At 42.2% G+C, this 18061-nt stretch overlaps 1 protein-coding gene across 49 annotated transcripts in view; it reads left to right on the top strand.

Annotated features, from left to right (window-relative positions):
* The first annotated feature begins 12861 nt into the window (after positions 1–12861).
* ZNF334 (zinc finger protein 334) overlaps positions 12862–18061 on the top strand; it is a 49693-nt gene continuing 44493 nt past the window's right edge. For 7 of the 49 annotated variants that reach the window (XR_010154048.1, XR_010154047.1, XR_010154056.1 and 4 more), the window contains exons 1-2: positions 12953–13102; positions 14369–14427. Coding sequence is in view for 4 of the 49 variants with exons in the window: in XM_063802572.1 (XP_063658642.1) it covers positions 14413–14427 (15 nt within the window). In the remaining 45 variants the exon portion in view is untranslated. Of the gene's footprint in view, positions 13974–14368; positions 14428–18061 lie in introns of all 49 variants that reach the window. The other 42 variants (XR_010154049.1, XR_010154045.1, XR_010154044.1 and 39 more) reach the window with 20 other exon arrangements.

The raw sequence follows: 18061 nt of genomic DNA, 5'->3' as shown, positions 1-18061 counted from the left end.
GGTGGCTCAAGCCTGTAATCCCAGCACTTTGGGAGGCCGAAGTGGGGAGATCACCTGAGGTCAGGAGTTCGAGACCAGCCTGACCAACATGGCGAAACCCCATCTCTATTAAAAATACAAAAATTAGCCAGGCGTGGTGGTTGGCGCCTGTAATCCCAACTACTCGGGAGGCTGAAGCAGGAAAATTGCTTGAACCTGGGAGGTGGAGGTTGCAGTGAGCCAAGATTGTGCCATTGGACTCCAGCCTGGGCAACAAAAAAAAGAAAAAGAAAAAAAAAAAGAAGAGACCAGCATTTTCAGTTATCTGTAACTCAGCCCAATGGGTAGAAGGTGATGCTAGAAATTCTGATAGAAAACTCAGGTGTACTGGGAAGAACTCATGTGTGGTATACACTGATGGTTGCCTAATCAACACCATTACCTGCCCCACCCCCAAATTATTTCTTGATGGCTTCCCATTGTGGAGGTTGGAGATTCCTGGTTCTCACTCTTCTGGCTTCTCTTGCAGCTGGGGATTGGGTATGTGCTCCAATCCTGGCCAAACAGGAAATCTTCCGGAAGGGCTTCTGGAAAAAGATTTTTCTTCCTGATAAAGAGACACATAAAGAGAAATGGTCCTTGGTGTCTTTGAACATGGTTTCATGTCAATATGATGCTTGGAACTGTGGCAGCCATCTTGTAATCATGAGAAGACAGGTTTGAGGGCAAACATTAACAAGCTAAGGATGGACGAGGGAAAGATGAGAAGAGTCTGAGTGTTTGATAATATAATTTACTGGCTCAGCCAGTTCTGCTGTTGCCTACTTCAGACTCCTTGTTAAGCTGAGATAGTAAGTTTCCCCCCCCCCTTTCAAAATAAATTTTTAAATTTTAGAATAGTTTTACATTTTTGAAAAATTGTGAAGATAGTGGAGAGAGCTCCTATATACCCCACACCCAGCTTCTTTTATTATTAATATCTTACATTTATGTTACATTGTTATAATTAACAAACCAACATTAATACATTATTATTTGATAAAGCCCACACTTTATTCAGGTTCCTTTGTTTTTGATCTAATGTCCTTTTTCTGTCCCAGGATTCTGTCCAGGGTGCCACATTACATTTAGTTATCACATCTCCTTAGGATCCTCTTGGCAGTGACAGTTTCTCTGACTTGCCTTATTTTTGATCATCTGGACAATTTTGAGGCATACTGCTCAGGTAGATTCTCCCTCAATGGGGATCTGTCTGATGTTTTTCTTGTGATTAGACTGGGGTTATGGATCTTTTTGAGGAAGATCACAGAGGTAAACTCCTCCACAGACTGCAAAGCAATAAGGTTGTAACCCCATAAAGGGAGAGACTTTATTCTCAATACATCATATCAAGGGTGCATATTATCACCATGACTTACCACTGCTGATGTAGCCTTCATCTCCTAGCTGAGGGAGTGTTTCCCAGAAGGGTTCCTTCACTGTGAAGCTAATCTTTTCCTTCCTTGCCTTCCTCTTTGGGAGGAAGTCACTAGATACTGCCTACATTAAGAGGTGGGGAGTAATGCTTTACCTCCTTGAGGGAGAAGTAGCTACATAAATGATTTGAAATTCTGCAAATATGATTTGTCTATTCTCCCCTCATTTATTTATTATTGAGTCACTTATTTTTTATCTGTATGGGCTCATGATATTTATTTCATACTTTGGATTATAATCTAATACCACTTTATTTTGTTACCGAATTGCTCTAGCTTTGACCATTGTGTGCTCTTTCAGTTGGCAGGGGATGGGGGATAAAGGGATCTTATATCCAAGGCCTATAGTAGGGACTACTGAAATGCAGACCAAATAGGGGTCCCAGCAAGCCCTCAGGGGATCTGAAGCACTTGCAAGACCTGAAATTGAAGCTTTGTCAGCAAGGAGATATTGCTGAACTTCTCTGAAAACAACTGCTGTGCCTTTCTCCTGCTGAAAGAAAAACCAGAAGTTAAACCAATGATCGATGCCAGTAGTGGTGAAATTTTTTCTTATTTTTTTCTCTAATGCCTTTGTAAACTGAATCCTATAGTATATTAATAGATTCAAATCTTTCATAAGTTCATTTATAGATATTCTGTGAAGGGGAGTTTCTTCTCCCAAACTGGACTGAAGCTGGGACAGGAGACAGGGAAGATGCCCAATGGACTAAATAAGCCAGCTCAGGAATTAAGCGAAGCAATGAAGGAAGAGTTGCCCCAACAAGGTCAGGTAGTGGAGGGGAAATGAATACCTAGGAGGAATGACTTGAGACCTTGTACACAAAAGCCATGAGGTGGCTTTATCAAGCACTAACCTTAAATTCAGCACCAGGGGTGAAGGACAGCTACCCTGAGTTCTACTGAGATTTCTTCTGGCCCTAAATTAAGGCTGATCTTCCAGGTCAGGGCTTCTCCACAAATCAAACCTTATTTTCCAGCTGATTGTGTAATATCTCAACCCCAATAACTGAATTAGAATTAATCTCTTTTCTGTCTCTTCCCTTATTAATAGGACCTCATCCCAAATTGTCTTTATTTCTCCCTTGCATCAAAGTTAGTATAGCGTAATTGCATAATAGTTATGAGCTTGGGCTCTGGACTCAGACAGCCTGTGTTTAAATAAAAAGTCTGTGGCTTCCTAGTGGTGTAACCCTGTGCAAATTTCCTTTTTTGACCATTGTGAGTCTTTGCTTGATCAGTTCATTTAACAAATATTTGTTAAGTTCCTCCAATATATAAAGGACATGTCTGGGTCTTGGGTATACAGCTGTGCTTCTTATACAAGCTGCACTCTCTTGGGATGAAACAGGCAGCACACACATACTCAAAAAATCCATAAAATAATTTCAAAGTGATAAATATTATAAAGAAAATTAAAGAAGACATTGTGGTACAGAGTAACTTAAGGGAGAGACTTTAGCTGGAATAGTTGGAGGAGCCATCTTTGAAGAGATGAGATTTGAGTGGAGACCTGAAGGGATGAGATGGAACCAGCCATCTATCGAGTCAGAATAAGAGAGTTCCACGTACAGGGTAGCAAGTACGCAAGCTCTGAGGTAGGAAGGACCATGTCATGTGTTTTAGTTTCCTAGAGATGATGTAACAAATTAACACAAACTGAATGGCTTGAAACAACAGGAGTTAATTCTTTTGCTGTCCTGGAGGATCGAAGTCCAAAGTCAAGCTGTCAGTAGGGCCATGCTTCCTCGAAAGCCTCTATAAGCATTCTTATCATACCCCACTAGGCAAGGGCCCAACTGAAGGGACATCCGTATCATATCCTGCTGGGCAAAGGTCCAAGGAAAACCCTATTCACATCCCACTGGAGAAAGGGCCAGACTACCTGATCATAAGCACATCTTTTCAATATCCTGTTGGGCAGCAAGCCATACTGCCCAGACCCCTCCTCCCCATACCTATAAGTACCCCAGCCTGTAATCAGCAGAGGGCTCTGGCATTAAGCTGGTCCCCTACTTCTGCAGGTTTTTGCAATATACCTATGTTGCTGTTGAGCCACCCTCTGTGTGTGTGCGTGTCTTTCTTTAACCCTCGCCTTCCCTTCAAAACCTAACAGGAAGCTCTGAGAGCAGGGACCCTGTTGGCATCATCTTTGAAGTGCCTACGATGCCCAGCTGAGCTACAAGGATTCTCTAACTCTGAGATTCTTCTCCAACTGCCTACTGGCATTTGGACCCAGATGGTAAACCCAACATGGCCAACCTGAATTCTTCCTCCTCCCAGACCACTTCCATCCCCCTCCTACACCTAACCCCCTGGGTCATCCCAGATCTCCTGCCCCCTCCACCCCTCACATCGAATCAGTTACTTCCTTCTCCATGCCCATTGCGTGCTGGGCCATTGCCTCAGTCCCCTCTTTGGTCTCCTTGCCTCCAGCCTCTCCCACTCTCCTCCCTTTCCCCACACACTGCCCACAACATCCAAGGGCACCTGTCAGGTAGTCATTGTGTGCATGAGCTTCAGGGTAAAACTAGACCTGAAGTGAATACTTACCCCACCACTCTCTAACAGTGTGGTCATAGGCAAGTTATTTATTAAAGTGACAACTTGTCCCTGTTTGCCCAGGACTGCCCCACTTCTAGCATTGAAAGACCCAAGTCTTGGGAAAATTCTATTTCTATTTCTATTTATAAATTATTGGATGTATATTTATATTTAATGTAAGCTTAGTTTACATATTTGTGAAATAGGATCTATAGTATTACTTAACCTGTAGCATTGTTCTGAGGATTAACTGTTATAAGGGGTAGAAACTGCTTGCTTGTAGCAAGCCTAAAATGCATTTCATTCTATTCTTTCACAATACTTCCCCCCATTTGGAATTCTATAGCTGTCTGTAATCATCTACATACTGTGGTCTTTCTCACCAGATTCTGAGTAGGCAGTGACCATGCATGTCTGGCTTCTTCACCACTGAGTCCTCTAATCTAAAACCATGCCTGGCACATAGTAGGTACCCCCAAAATATTTGTTGGATGAATAAATGAATGGATAATGAATAAAGACTAGTTGTAATCTTAATACCCAAGACCTTTTGCTGAAATCTGGTTCCTTGAGAAAGTTTTGAGGCACAGATTGTGATTTTTTGGAGTTCTCCGGTTGCTAGCAACAGAAAGCATCTCTGGCGAACTAAATCAAAAGGGAATTTGATTTCTATTGGAGTTGGAAAACAAAAAAAGAACAGAACCAGGGAGAACTCTGGAGATCCATGTAGCTGGAGCTAATGGGCAGTTGCTTCACAGCATTCATGTCAGGATGAACAGGATGAACATTCTGCTCAGGATTCAAAATCAAATCCATGATATGCTTGGTTCAGACAATGTGCTTGTATCTAGACCAGGAGTACAATGGGCAACTTGGACCATCTTTCAAGGGCTGTTATTGACAGTTGTACAGGTTGGGCACTGCTCAATTCCAGTAGGCACCACTCATCACAGTCTGAATGGATGGATTCTCTGGAGTTATGCAGTGCACAGCCTATGAGAGTGTATACAGTAGACCTGAGTGGTGGTGGTATAGTTCCCCAAAGGAAAATTGAAGTGTTTGTTATGAGAAAGAGGAGGACCAGAAGAAAAAACAACACGTCCACCACAAATGAATTGACTCGAGTTAACAGCTGTGGGAGGTTGACATTATTTGATGTATCAGCAAGAGTTAGGCCTTCCCAGGCCTTCCTCAGCACTCGCTATCAGCCAGCCCTTCTTTACCTTGCAGCCACAGACACTGAGCCTTCACAGCGAGGTCGCCTGACAAAGCAACAACAAAGTCAGTCTGACAACCACTGGCCTGTGCCAATGCTGCCACTTAGTGGCCTTCATGGAAACCACACTATCCAGTGTGAGCTTGCCAGTCTGCCTTCTTCTTCTTATCTTGTCCCTCTCCCTCCATTCCTTTCCTCCCCTCCCCTCCTCTGCCCTGCCCTCCCCTCCCCTCCTGCAATGCTGGAACTCCTCCTTCTTTGGTTTGGTAGTAAACCCTACCTATACCTTCCTTTGGCTTGGAATTCCTCGCCTTGATCACTATTTGACCATCCTTATTGGTTATTGGTGTAAAGCAACATCATTTATTATTATTATCTTTCATGATTCTGAAGGTTCACTTATAGGCGGTCCACACTCAGGCAGGTGGTGGCTGGGGCTGGAGTCCTCTTGAAGGCTTTCTTATTCACATGTCTGTTGGCTAGGACCTTAGCTGGGAATTTTACCCACAATGTCCACACATGACCTCCTCATGTAGCCTGGGCTTCCTCATGGCATGGCGTCCAGGTCCCAAGAGTGAGCATCCTCAAACAGAGAGCTGAGCGGAGATTGTATTGCCTTTTATGCCCAGGCCTTGTTAGTCACGTGGCCTCACTTCCACCATATCCTTTTAGTTGAGGCAGTCATGAAGGTCTATCCAGGTTTCAGGGGAGGGGACATAGAGTCCACCTTTTGATGGGGGAGTGATGCAGTAAGAAGAGAAAGTAGGATGGGAGATATTGTAATGGGCATCTTTGGAAAATACAACATGCTTCACCATGACAAACAAGGCACCAACTAGCCAGCCATGTCATTCATAGGCCTGACTGGAGCTCAAACCTGGCAAACTGCACCACACTCTCTGGCCTCTGCACATACTGTTTCTTCTGACCAGAGGAATCCTCTTCACCCTTGGCTGCCAATTCTAATCTATCAGATCCACACTGAATGTTCGCTTCCTCCTGGAGGCTGCTTCTGAACCCACTGTCCAGGGTGAGCAGCCATCTCCTCTCTGCCCACAGTACTTGTTCTTATCTCCCTCATAGCACTCATTGCACCTGTCCTGCAAAGGGCTAAACTCTACTCAGACAGGATCTTGCCTCAGGTGCCATTTCCATTTCACTGGCTCACCTCCCATCAACATTAGCTTTCAGGAGGTTTGAATTCACAATCCCCACAGTTGGTCCTCCTCTCACCAAAGGTGATGTGGGACAGCTGAGCCCCCAAATTAGGGCTTAACCTACAAGTGTTCTTGCCTTCACCCAGGAAAGAACTCAAGGGTGAGCTGGCGGTATCAGAAAACAATCTTTCATTCAACAGTACTGCTCCTTGCAGAGCAGGGCTAACTCATAGGCAGTATGCCCTGAGTCAGCAAACTATAGACTCTTGGTAACTACTTATACTCATGTAAACCCACTTTCAATTACATGTAAATTAAGGAGTGGATCAATGCAAATTGAGGGGCAGGTTATTTATAGCTTTCTAGAAAATGAGTGGTAACTTCTGGGTCATTGCCATGGCATTTTAAAACTGTCATGGCACTATGGGAGTATCTTACGCTATGAGCAATGAGGGCAGCCAGGGATCACATTTGTCCCCATCTGCTGGTTCCTGCTGGTTTCTTCACTTGATCCTGTCTGGATCAGATCCTGTTTTGATCAGCAGGGTTGTGACCAGAAAACAAGCCCTGTTGGTCTTCTACCTCAGAGAGAGGTGGGATTTGAAGCTCTGTGGAAATAAGAGTCATTCCGGATTCTGAATGACCCTGATAAGAAAAGAAGGAATCAGGGGCCAGGCCCCTGAAAGCTGGGCTGGCAGGACTCACAAGGGGCAGGCTGGTGTGTGTGACAAAATTGTTTCGGGTACCAGGGACCTTGCAACAGGGAGAGGTTGTGATACCTCCAGACTCAGGGAGACCTCCAGTGTGGGAAGCAAGTCTTTCTCCTCCTCATTTACTTTAGCTCTGGAACACCTTATAATTCTCTTCACCTCACACTACACTTCAAGTGTTCTTCCCCTTCCTCCTCTGCACCACCCTTTGGAGCACTGTCCAAATATCTCTTCCCAGAAGAAGCGCTCTCTAACCCACAGACATTGTCTACTCCTGTATTATGTGAATTTCTCCTTTGTAGCCTTTACTACATTTTAAATTAAATAATCTTTTGCAGTATCAGATTTTTTTGTATATCTCATCAACTAAAATGTAGATTTGAGTGGAGGTCACTAAAAAAAAGCTTGCAGGGAAATCTAGAACCTTAAATTCTTTTTTTCTTTTTTTTATGAGAGGGAGTCTCACTCTGTCACCCAGTGAGTGCAGTGGTGTGACCTCAGCTCACTGCAATCTCTGCCTCCTGGGTTCGAGCGATTGTCCTGTCTCAGCCTCCCAAGTAGCTGGGATTACAGGTGCCCACCACCACGCCTGGCTAATTTATATATTTTTAGTAGAGACGGGGTTTTACCACGTTGGCCAGGCTGGTCTAGAACTCCTGACCTCAGGTGATCCACCTGCCTCAGCCTCCCAAAATGCTGGGATTATAGGTGTGAGCCACTGCACCCAGCCTTAAATTCTTATATTGACTGTGTCTAACTGAAGATGTTAAAATAAGAACAGGATAATTTTTAAAATCTATTTATTAATTAATTTATTTATTTATTCTGAGACCAGCTTATCAGACTGGATAATTTTTGTATTTTTGGTAGAGACAGGGTTTCACCATGTTGCCAGGGCTGGTCTCCAACTCCTGGGCTCAAGTGATCCACCCACCTCAGCCTCCCAAAGTGCTGGGATTACAGGTGTGAGCCATGCGCCCAGCAAAGAACAGAATAATTTTTTTTAATGATGAGGAAGAACATAATGCAGATAAAAGGAAGCAATCAATGAAATAGCAAAAAGAAACAATAGAAAGGATTAACCAAACCAAAAGCTAAATTTTTTAAAATATTAACACAGCCTCCTGCTGTGTGGCCGGATTCCTAACAGGCCACGGACCACTTCATACATCCTTATAAAGCTCAGGTGCAAGCACACTGACACCTGGATTACAGCAAAAGACCCTGAAGCACAGACAGAACCCATCTGAACCATGCCCAGATAGTCAATGTAGCTGGTATGCTAAATAGCACATCTTAAGAAATAATTTTTAAGTAGCAAATTTTAGTCTTCCACCACTCTTTAAACTTTTTTGAGGGAATCTCCCACTGGATAAAAACTCAGCAGAATCCAAGGTTTTCTGCTTCCTTTGAGGATAGACAGACCTGCAGTCATTTGCCATAAACATATTATCTATTTAGTAATTAGAATACCAGGACCTAGATATTGACCCTACAATCTTCATCCAAAGTGAATAAATGAAGATTACTTCAACTCTCTAATCTTCAAGTCAATCTTCATTTGCTTCCTCTTCCTGTTGAAACAGAAATACTAGGAAGAGAGAGGGCAGGGTACAGTGTAAGATGTCATGTACATGTTATGTAAAGTGCATACAGTGCCTGGGTTATACAGTTTATTTGGGAGGTGATTCCAGGAAGCAGGGATGAGAGACTGGAGATAATGAGATAAAGAAGGAGAAACGCCAACGTAAGCAGGTGAAAGTAAGGTCCCTGCTATGGACAACAGGGATTTGATTCTTCCAAGAACTCTGAGAAGCATATGGAATGCTCCCAGAATTGTCTCCTGGAGGACTAAATGTTAAGACATTTGTTCATCATTATTTCCAGTGGAACTGTCTGCCACCTCCAAGACCCAAGATCTCTATCCCAACAAAGTTAGGAACCGGGCCGCACAGCAAGAGGTAAGCAGCAGGCAAGAGAGCACTACTGCCTGAGCTCCACCTCCTGTAAGATCAGCGGTAGCATTAGACCTCATACAAGTGGGAACCCTATTGTGAACTGCGCATGTGAGGGATGTAGGTTGCACACTCCTTACGATAATCTAATGCCCCCCAACCCTGTCCATGGAAAAATTGTCTTCCATGTAACTGGTCCCTGGTGCCATAAAGTCTGGGGACCACTGCTCTATGGGATCAATTAATCCCACCATACAAGGCATCAGCCTAAAACAGCCATCCTGATAGAAGTATGATATTGCTTAGTAAAGGCTCAGCTAAGGCAGAGGTTTTGGAATGACAACCTAAGAGCTTTGGGTGTTGTCCACCAGGATGTAGCTTATGTATGGAACCAGTGGCTGATATATGCTATTGTATCCTCAAGTGGCTGGAAACGAAGTGATGACAGTAGAATTAACCTGTTTCATCATCACTCCCACTTTCTGAATTTGTGCTTTCCATCCCTGTAACTTTTATTATTTATTTATTTATTGAGAGTCTCGCTCTGTCACCCAGGCTTGAAGAATTGGAAATTTTGTTTATTTAATAAAATTTCTGTTAAAATAGTGGCAAATTTTGGTGCTTTCTTTGCTTTTTTTTTTGGTTTTCCTTCAGAGAGTATTTAAAATACATCCAGAAAATCTTAGAAAAAGCAGATTAATGTTAATATGTATGAAATTTCTTTAATTTGTAAAAAGTTAAATTCTGGTTCCTTGCAGGAACATGTACAGACAAGAGGTATGTAAGAATTTAGATGACATTGCAAAGCAGTGGGCAAAAAATGATGTTTTCAATAAATCATGTCAAGACAAGTAGTTATATCTGAAAAAATATGAAAATTATATTTGTAATTCAAATATTACATCAAATAAATTAAAAATGGCTACTTATATTCTATCTTCACCTTCACATTGCTGGTAGACATTTGGTTGCTTCCCTCCACCTTTTAAAAAGTTATTATGATTGGCCGGGCGTGGTGGCTCACGCCTATAATCCCAGCACTTTAGGAGGCTGAGGTGGGCAGGTCACTTGAGGTCAGGAGTTCCCAATATGGTGAAATCCCATCTCTACTAAAAATACAAAAATTAGCCGGGCATGGTGGCGGGCACCTGTAATCCCAGCTTTCTGGGAGGCTGAGACAGGAGAATCACTTGAACCCAGGAGGTGGAGGTTACAGTGAGCCGAGATTGCACCATTGCACTCCAGCCTGGGCATTGCGGCAAGACTCCATCTACAAAAAAAAAGATTATGATTAAAATCATTACGAGGAACATTCTTGATATGCATCTTTTTGTACTGATTTAATTATTTGATTAAGATGTTCCTAGAAGCTGAGTTCCTGGAATAAAGGACATGCAATCTTCAATTTTGGTACAGAATGTCTACTAGAAATGTCATAGGAATTATACTCCCACCCAACCTGTCTGGGAACAAATATTTTTTCCAAATTCATGCCAATACTTTATTATTCCGTTTAATCTTTGCCAAATTAGTCTGCCAAAAAAATACGTAATCAAAAACTTTTTGCATTTCTTTGCTCTAGAGTATTATTGGCCATTACCTCATATGTATAGTTATGGCTCTTTTACAATTCTTCTATATTAATTGTCTTATTCATGTTCTTTTTTCATTTTTTAAACAAATTTGAATCCTCATCTTTACTGATTTCTAAGAGCTGTTAATAAATTGAGTCTATTTCCAATCCTTCTCATATATATGAAACCACTTTATTTTCTCCATTTATTTCTTTTTAAATCTATTTTTTTCTGAAGCAAGATTTTTTCAATTTTTCATAGCCAAATTGATCAATAATTTTCTCTACAGTGTCACTTTTACACGGCAATGAAAATAAGATAGAAAAATGTTCCCAATTACAAAAGTAGCAAAACATTTGAGACTATCTAAACTTGAATGAATAGAAATATATTCCATTTTCTTGACGACTAGGAAACTTTGCTTTAATAAATTTCAGTAAAAGAGCTTCCCTAGCAAGTAATGCAAAAATCACTTACTCTGTGAGTTTGCTTTTAACATTTCAAATTATATGTCAATGTGAAATATATTGATTATAATGTGTGAGATGGGAATTTAATCTTAGTTTTTTACTCCAAATGGTTAGTGAGTTGTCCCACAACACTTTTTCAATAATCTATTTAACAATAAGCCTTTCTCAATGATTTGAAATGGCAGCTTTTCATATTATATTCTTGGACATCATCTTTTGTTGGTGCTTAGCTAGCTATTGCTGTGTAACAAACCACCCAAAACTTAGAGGCTTAAAATAATAAAATTCATTATTTCTTGTAGTCTGTATGTTTACTGGGATCAGCTATATGATTTCATCTGGAGCTGAAGTCATCCAGGAACTTCACTGGCCTGGAATGTTCACTCATATGTCTGATGTCTCTAGGCAAGGATGACTGGAAGGCTGGGATAGCTGCATTGCTAGGAAAGATGGGCCTCTCTTTTTCCATGTGGTCTCAGGGCCTCTCACTTCCTACTTCTCCTGGTTTCTCCACTTGGTCTAACAGGTTAGCTGCATGTCTTACATAGCGTCTAAGGACTCTTCAAAGGGCAAAGCTGAAGCTGCCAGGACTTTGTATGGCTTATTTTCTGGAACTGGCACAGTGTGACTTCTGACGCATTCTTTTGGTTAAAGAGAGTCACAGAGTCAGTCAAAGTCAACGTGGGAGGGAAATATACAAGCCTGGAATACTGGGAAGTTTAGTTCATTGGGGGCCATCTTTGAAGACTAGCTACCACCAGTCGCTAATTGTTCTTTTCTGGAATTGAATAATAATACATTATAACTTTGTCAGAAACTTTCATGCCTTCCAATGAGTAAAGTTTTATAAAGTTCTATTTATTCAATATGTATACAATTCATATACAGTCATGCATAATATAAGAATGTTCCAGTCAACGATGTACTGCATATACAACTGTGGTCTCATAAGATTATAATACTGTACGTTTACTGCACCTTCCCTATGTTTACATATGTTTACATACACAAATACCATTGTGTTACCATTGCATATGGTATTCAGGACAGTGACATGCCACACAGGTCTGTAGCCTAGGAGAAATAGGCTATACCATACAGCCTAGGTGTGTAGTAGACTATATCGTCTAGATTTGTGTAAGAACCCTCCATGATGTTCACACAAAGACGAGGTTGCCTAAAGACACATTTCTCAGAGTGTATCCCCATCGTTAAACCATACATGATTGTATGTATTTTCCTTGTGGATGTAAAACTATTTTCTATATTACTCACAATGTATATGAGATAATTCGTGGTATTAAAGTATATTAACTATATTGCTAATTTAAAAAATAACAAATTACTAGACCCATATGAGTTCCTCTTTGTAAAACTGTCAGAAGAATGTGCACCTAATGTTAAACTCGGGTATCTCTGGGAATTGGGGTTACGGCTAATAGATCATTTTCTTCAGAGATATTCTGATTTATTTTCAATCTTCACGTATTGAAAGCCAGCAATGATTTTGTATCCTGTTTGGGAGAAATTTTCTGCAGGTCGTTAGTATTATTCCCTTAATATTCTGCTGGAATATCTTTAGCAGTCATTTTCATTTCGCAGAATTTTCCTTTCTCATCTATAGACTTCGATGAAACGGATATGAAACTTTACTTTTCGTATTGATGATTCACAGCAGTCACCCAAACTCTGTAGTTAAAGCAGAAACTCCTCAAAGATCCCTCAGAGTAGGGCGGTGGCCGCGACGCCTTCTGGGGACTGTGGTCCGGAAAGCCGGCGCGGGGCCCGGGAGAGCCCCGGGAAAGGCGGCCCGGGGGCCTTTCTGCGCATGTGCGGTTCCTGTTTTTTACCTGGACGCCCTTCCGGTTCGCCAGGCTCTTCCGGGTGAGCGTCCTGCAGCCCGTGAATCCCTGGTCCCGCCGAGACTTGGACCTGGTGCGAACTGGAGGCGAAGCGGGTGCACCCACAACCTATAGGAAGGGCTGGCGGCGAGCTCTGAGCACTCGGGCGTCGGAGGGAACGGTGGGGCCGGGCGGAGCTGGCCTCGGGTCTGCGGAGGGTGGACGCGCGCTCTCCCTGTCTTTGGAGGGAGGGTTTCCTGTGGTCGGGAGGCGAGGCAGCCAGGGCAGGATTGGGCTCCTGACCTGCAGGCCACGGGGCGAGCTCTCTCTAGGGCCCCGATTTGCCCGAAGAAGGCGCTTGGTGAAGGTGAAAGGTTTACGCATCCAAGTAGCTAGAGCCTCTTTCCAGAACTTCTGCTGATGCACTTAGTCTTGCAGCCATTGATTACTATAGCTCAGCGAAGTTCAGTTCAACTTTCGGAAGAAGGATGTGAGCTGGAATGGGCAGGGTCAAGATTTGACAGGAAAAGACGCTTCACTGGAGGTATCTGCGAGAGTCCTGGGTTGGAGGGAAGGCGTACTGGTTATAAATAAGGAAATGATGTCTTCATCACTTCCTAAACACATACATGTCATTCCCTACCATCTCCACCCTCTGTTTATTCAGAGCTGCACCAACCATGTTCATCACCTCACCTGGGATTTACTGAGTTTACCCCTTACAGAGCTACACGATAGGGGTAAAGGAAAGACTAAAAACCAATTTATCTTATATTAAAATTACGACTTAGTAAATATTTTTTTCAGTAATGCAGTTTGCTAGTGACAGAGCCAATAACTGAATTCTGGTCCTTTGAGTACCAGGTCAGGGCTTTCGTCATCTACCACATTTACGTTACCTACCACAAGAAGTTTCTTAGTAAAAGGTCCTCTTGTGAAACTGCAGCTAAGGGAAACCAAACTGTCAAAAAGACAAACACCTTAAAGCACTTTCATTCATTCTCTCTGGATTCTGTCATCTCAAGTGGCTAAACACATTAGTAGGAAAACAGGTAAGTGACATAATATCATTTTCCTGTTCCAAGAAATCTTTTAATCCTAGAGTCCATTTTAATGCCAAAATAGTGTTCCAGGCTTTGTATATACTAACTTTCGTTGACCTAGTCTCCTATTAATTGGACTCAGACGTTTTCAATTTTTTTCAAAGGAGGCATAGATTGACAGTAATTCAGTAGAAAACATTTGTTGACACTCAGTAAGAAAAGCTCTATGAGACCATTCTAGAACTATAAATGGACAAGTGAACGTTTCCTCAAGATGTTGCTTCCTGAACCAGACTGGTCAAAGGGCCATGTTTTTAAATGGGTGTGTGGCTTTGTAGGTAATTGTAGAGCTGCTGTGTGAGCCAAATCGCTCATGATTCCATTCCCCATTCTTCCTTACCCAGCTCTGCTTTCAACACTCTTGGCCCTTTCTCAAGAGAACCTGAAAATGAAAAAATTTCAGGTAAGTTGCTCAGGGATTTACTTCTCACATTATACAGTGAATTTCAAGAGGTTTAGAGTAGTTTGCAGATGAAACGAAATGTATAAAATTCAGCATCAGAGAAGAGTATTCGATCAATACTGGAAAAGTGGACATAGATATACAGAAATCATATATTCCTATAGTTACTCAAATGGTTCCAGAAAGGCCCAGACAATATGAGATAGCCCTTACACTGGATTTTTGTGTGGTTTTCCCGTCATTTATATCTAAAAATTTTCTTGGATGATCTTTGAGTAAGTGAAGTAGAGACAGTTCTGCCAAAAACAGCTGAGAAAGAAATGGTATGGGTTTCCTGTGACTTCTATACCCAGGCAGAGCACAGTAATTACAGGGAACCAATCCAGTGTCATCCGAACAGGCAGCATTCTGATGGTTCTCTGTGATGTCTATGATCCACTGATAAGACCTAGAATAAATGGATAAAACCTATAACAAATAGAATAATGTTCCTCAAATAATGCCCCATAACTTTATTTCAGCTATACTTATAAAACAAGTTCTAGACGGAACAATTCAATATTATATTCTGTAGGTAAAACTTCTTCACGTGCCTGTCTCATTTCAACCCACTTGATACAGTCTGGTGTCTGCCCCCACCATTCTGATGGATCTGTTCTGGAAAAATTTAGCAGTAACCTAAATATTTTCAAACCCAATGAGTATCTTTCAGTTCATACTTTACCAAACTCTTTGTTGCATTTGACAGTATGACTGCCCCCTCCCTAATAGGCACCTCTGATAATGTCTGTGGTATCACTCACATGATTCTCTTTGTAGCTCTGTAATCATGTCTTTTTTTTTTTTTTAATTGAGATGAGGTCTCACTATGTTGCCCAGGCTGGTCTCGAACTCCTGGGTTCAAGTGATCCTCCCACCTTGGCCTCCCAAAGTGCACTGATGACAGCTGTGAGCTGCCACACCCAGCTTGTAATCATGTCTTCTTTATATCTTTTATACAATCTTTTGTTTCATGAACATTGCTATTCCATTGTTAGCCCATTATTCTTTCTGATTTTTTTTCATGCCCTTTGTGGTTTTAACTTGTGAGTCTTTATGCTCTGAGATATTTCTGCCTCTGAGGACCTCAGCTTGAGATTCTTGCTGAACATCTCTGTAAGGATGTCTAGAAGGCACATGGAGTCCTCATATCCAACATGGAAATAATACTTACAACTTGCTCAATGTGCTGCTGCTTCTTTTTTCCCTATCAGTGCTGCTTCCATCTGACCAGCGAGACAAGCCAGAAAATGAAGGCCATCTTTTTTTTTTTTTTTTTGAAATGGGCTCTCGCTCTATCACCCAGGCTGGAATGCAGTGGCACGATCTCAGCTCACTGCAAACTCTGCCTCCCGGGTTCACACCATTCTCCTGCCTCAGCCTCCCGGGTTCACACCATTCTCCTGCCTCAGCCTCATGAGTAGCTGGGACTACAGGCACCCGCCACCACGCCTGGCTAATTTTTTGTATTTTTTAGTAGAGACGGGGTTTCGCCATGTTAGCCAGGATGGTCTCAATCTCCTGACCTCGTGATCCTCCTGCCTCGGCCTCACAAAGTGCTGGGATTACAGGCGTGAGCCATCGCGCCCGGCCTGAAGTCCATCTTAATTCTCCTTTTCCTCACGTCCTACCATACCTGTTTGTCGAGCTTGCTAATGTTGTCACATAAACATTTCTTGAATTTGTCCTTTCACTTCCATCTCCTCCTCTCCTGCCTCAGTTTCTCGTGGGTTGTCATAGTATTAGTAGCTTTCTCAGCAGTCTGCTTGGCCCCTGCCTCTTCCCACCTCAAGTCTGTTCTTCACACTGACCAATTCCTCCAAAATGCCAACGTGATCATGTCTTAATACAGAAATGACTTAAGAGGTTCCATGCCACTTGCAGAATACAAGTTCAGCATCCTTGGTATGACCTGTAAGGCTACGTATGTCATGACCGTTTCCTGCCTCTTCTTAGTTCCTACCACTCTGGACCTTTCATTCAACAACTGTATATTGATCAAACAATTGTGTGTGATACGCTATGCTAGTTGGTCTACATTCAGCTTGAATGAAGGAGATACTGTCTCTGTCCTCATGGAGCTCACGTGCTAGTGAAAGAGAAAGATATTACACAAGCAATTCAAACTGTGCTGAGGTGGTTCTCAACTCTGCCAGACCCATATCTATTTACAGAACATACTTTCTTAGGAGCTATATTGGGATGCAAACCTTCCATATTCTGCCATCCCCTTTATCTCTCTTAGTTAATGCCACCCACCCACACCAGGCTGCCTCCTGTTTTAGACTTGGATGAAGCCACACACCATGAGGTGTGGTACCAGCTTCCTGAGGGGCCAGATGGTAGAGCCAGATGATGCAACCTGGAAGTGTGGGCAAGTTAACTCACCGTGGGTGAACCTTGAATGAAGGGAAATGGAAAATGAGAAGGAGGTGGGCAGATGAATTCCCCATCCTTTCTCTATTCTGTGCACTATTTCAAGGTTAGTTTCTCCTGGTGGTCCTCCCAGAGATGTCCCATGTGCTGACCCACGTGCTGACCCCATGCTCCTGCTGAGGAAACTTGCCCCTCTTTGGGGCTTGTAGTGAGGTGGTGGGCAGCATGCTAATGCCTCTCATATCTCATTGTTTACATCCTTTCTTTCCTCCCTTCCTTACTTCCCTCACCCTCACTACCCCGGCTTGGAGTTCCCAGATGAAATGATGCAGACTGAGTCCTTGCCTTAGGATCTGTTTTCTAGAAATCCCAACTAAAAGCCATCCTCCCTTTATCCTATTTTGGAGATCATAGATAATACAACCTACTTGTGTAATTTTTAAAAAAATCAATAGAACTTGAATATAGAGGAAAAATAAAAACAAGGTAATTAAAAATGATATGTATCTTAATATAGACTTGCCCAGATAAAACTATAGTAAAAGAAGAGGAGTCTGGTGTTTATACAGATTACTTTTAGGTTAAATTTCTATGAATGTGATAATTAGAAGTTCTCACTGATATGGGACTGATGTGTCATGATTCGAATACTGTACATAGCATTGCCATTTGTGATATTTTTCAAGAGTGAAAATCCCTAAAGTTCCAGTTCAAATCAAATACAAATTGTGCTTGATGTATCCACTATTACATTGAAGAAAATTTAATATACATAAAAAATATATAAAAATACTATGTGTTCAAGTGCCAAATGGAATAAGGTTCTAGGCTCAGATCATTATAAACAGGATTTTTCGTTCATATGAATATTTAAGATTAGAAAGTTATACAGGACTTGGGGCATTTCTTTCCTGGAGGAGAAGGTCCTGCATGTTGCAGTGTCTCTACCATCCTTCCTTCCCTCTCCTTCCACCAAATGCCAACAGCATCCCACAGAACCCTGACAGGCAAAAATGTCTCCGCAGATGTGCCACATGCCCCTGATGGAAGGGACCACCCACACTGAGCCCCTCTGAAGAACGATGGTGGTCTGCATTTAGTCTCCTGAACATGCCCCAAATTTTACACTCTTGCTTTTAACCGTGTTTCTACTGTTTGCTCCTTGACTTTCTACCCCTTTTCTGCCTACATTGTGACCATAGCCAGGAGCCATCTCGTC

The sequence above is a fragment of the Pan troglodytes genome, chromosome 21, assembly GCF_028858775.2.
Source record: "Pan troglodytes isolate AG18354 chromosome 21, NHGRI_mPanTro3-v2.0_pri, whole genome shotgun sequence".
In the NCBI taxonomy this organism is placed as follows: Eukaryota; Metazoa; Chordata; class Mammalia; order Primates; family Hominidae; genus Pan; species Pan troglodytes.
Note: the sequence above shows the minus strand (reverse complement) of the source record. Positions and strands in the feature narration are given on the sequence as shown.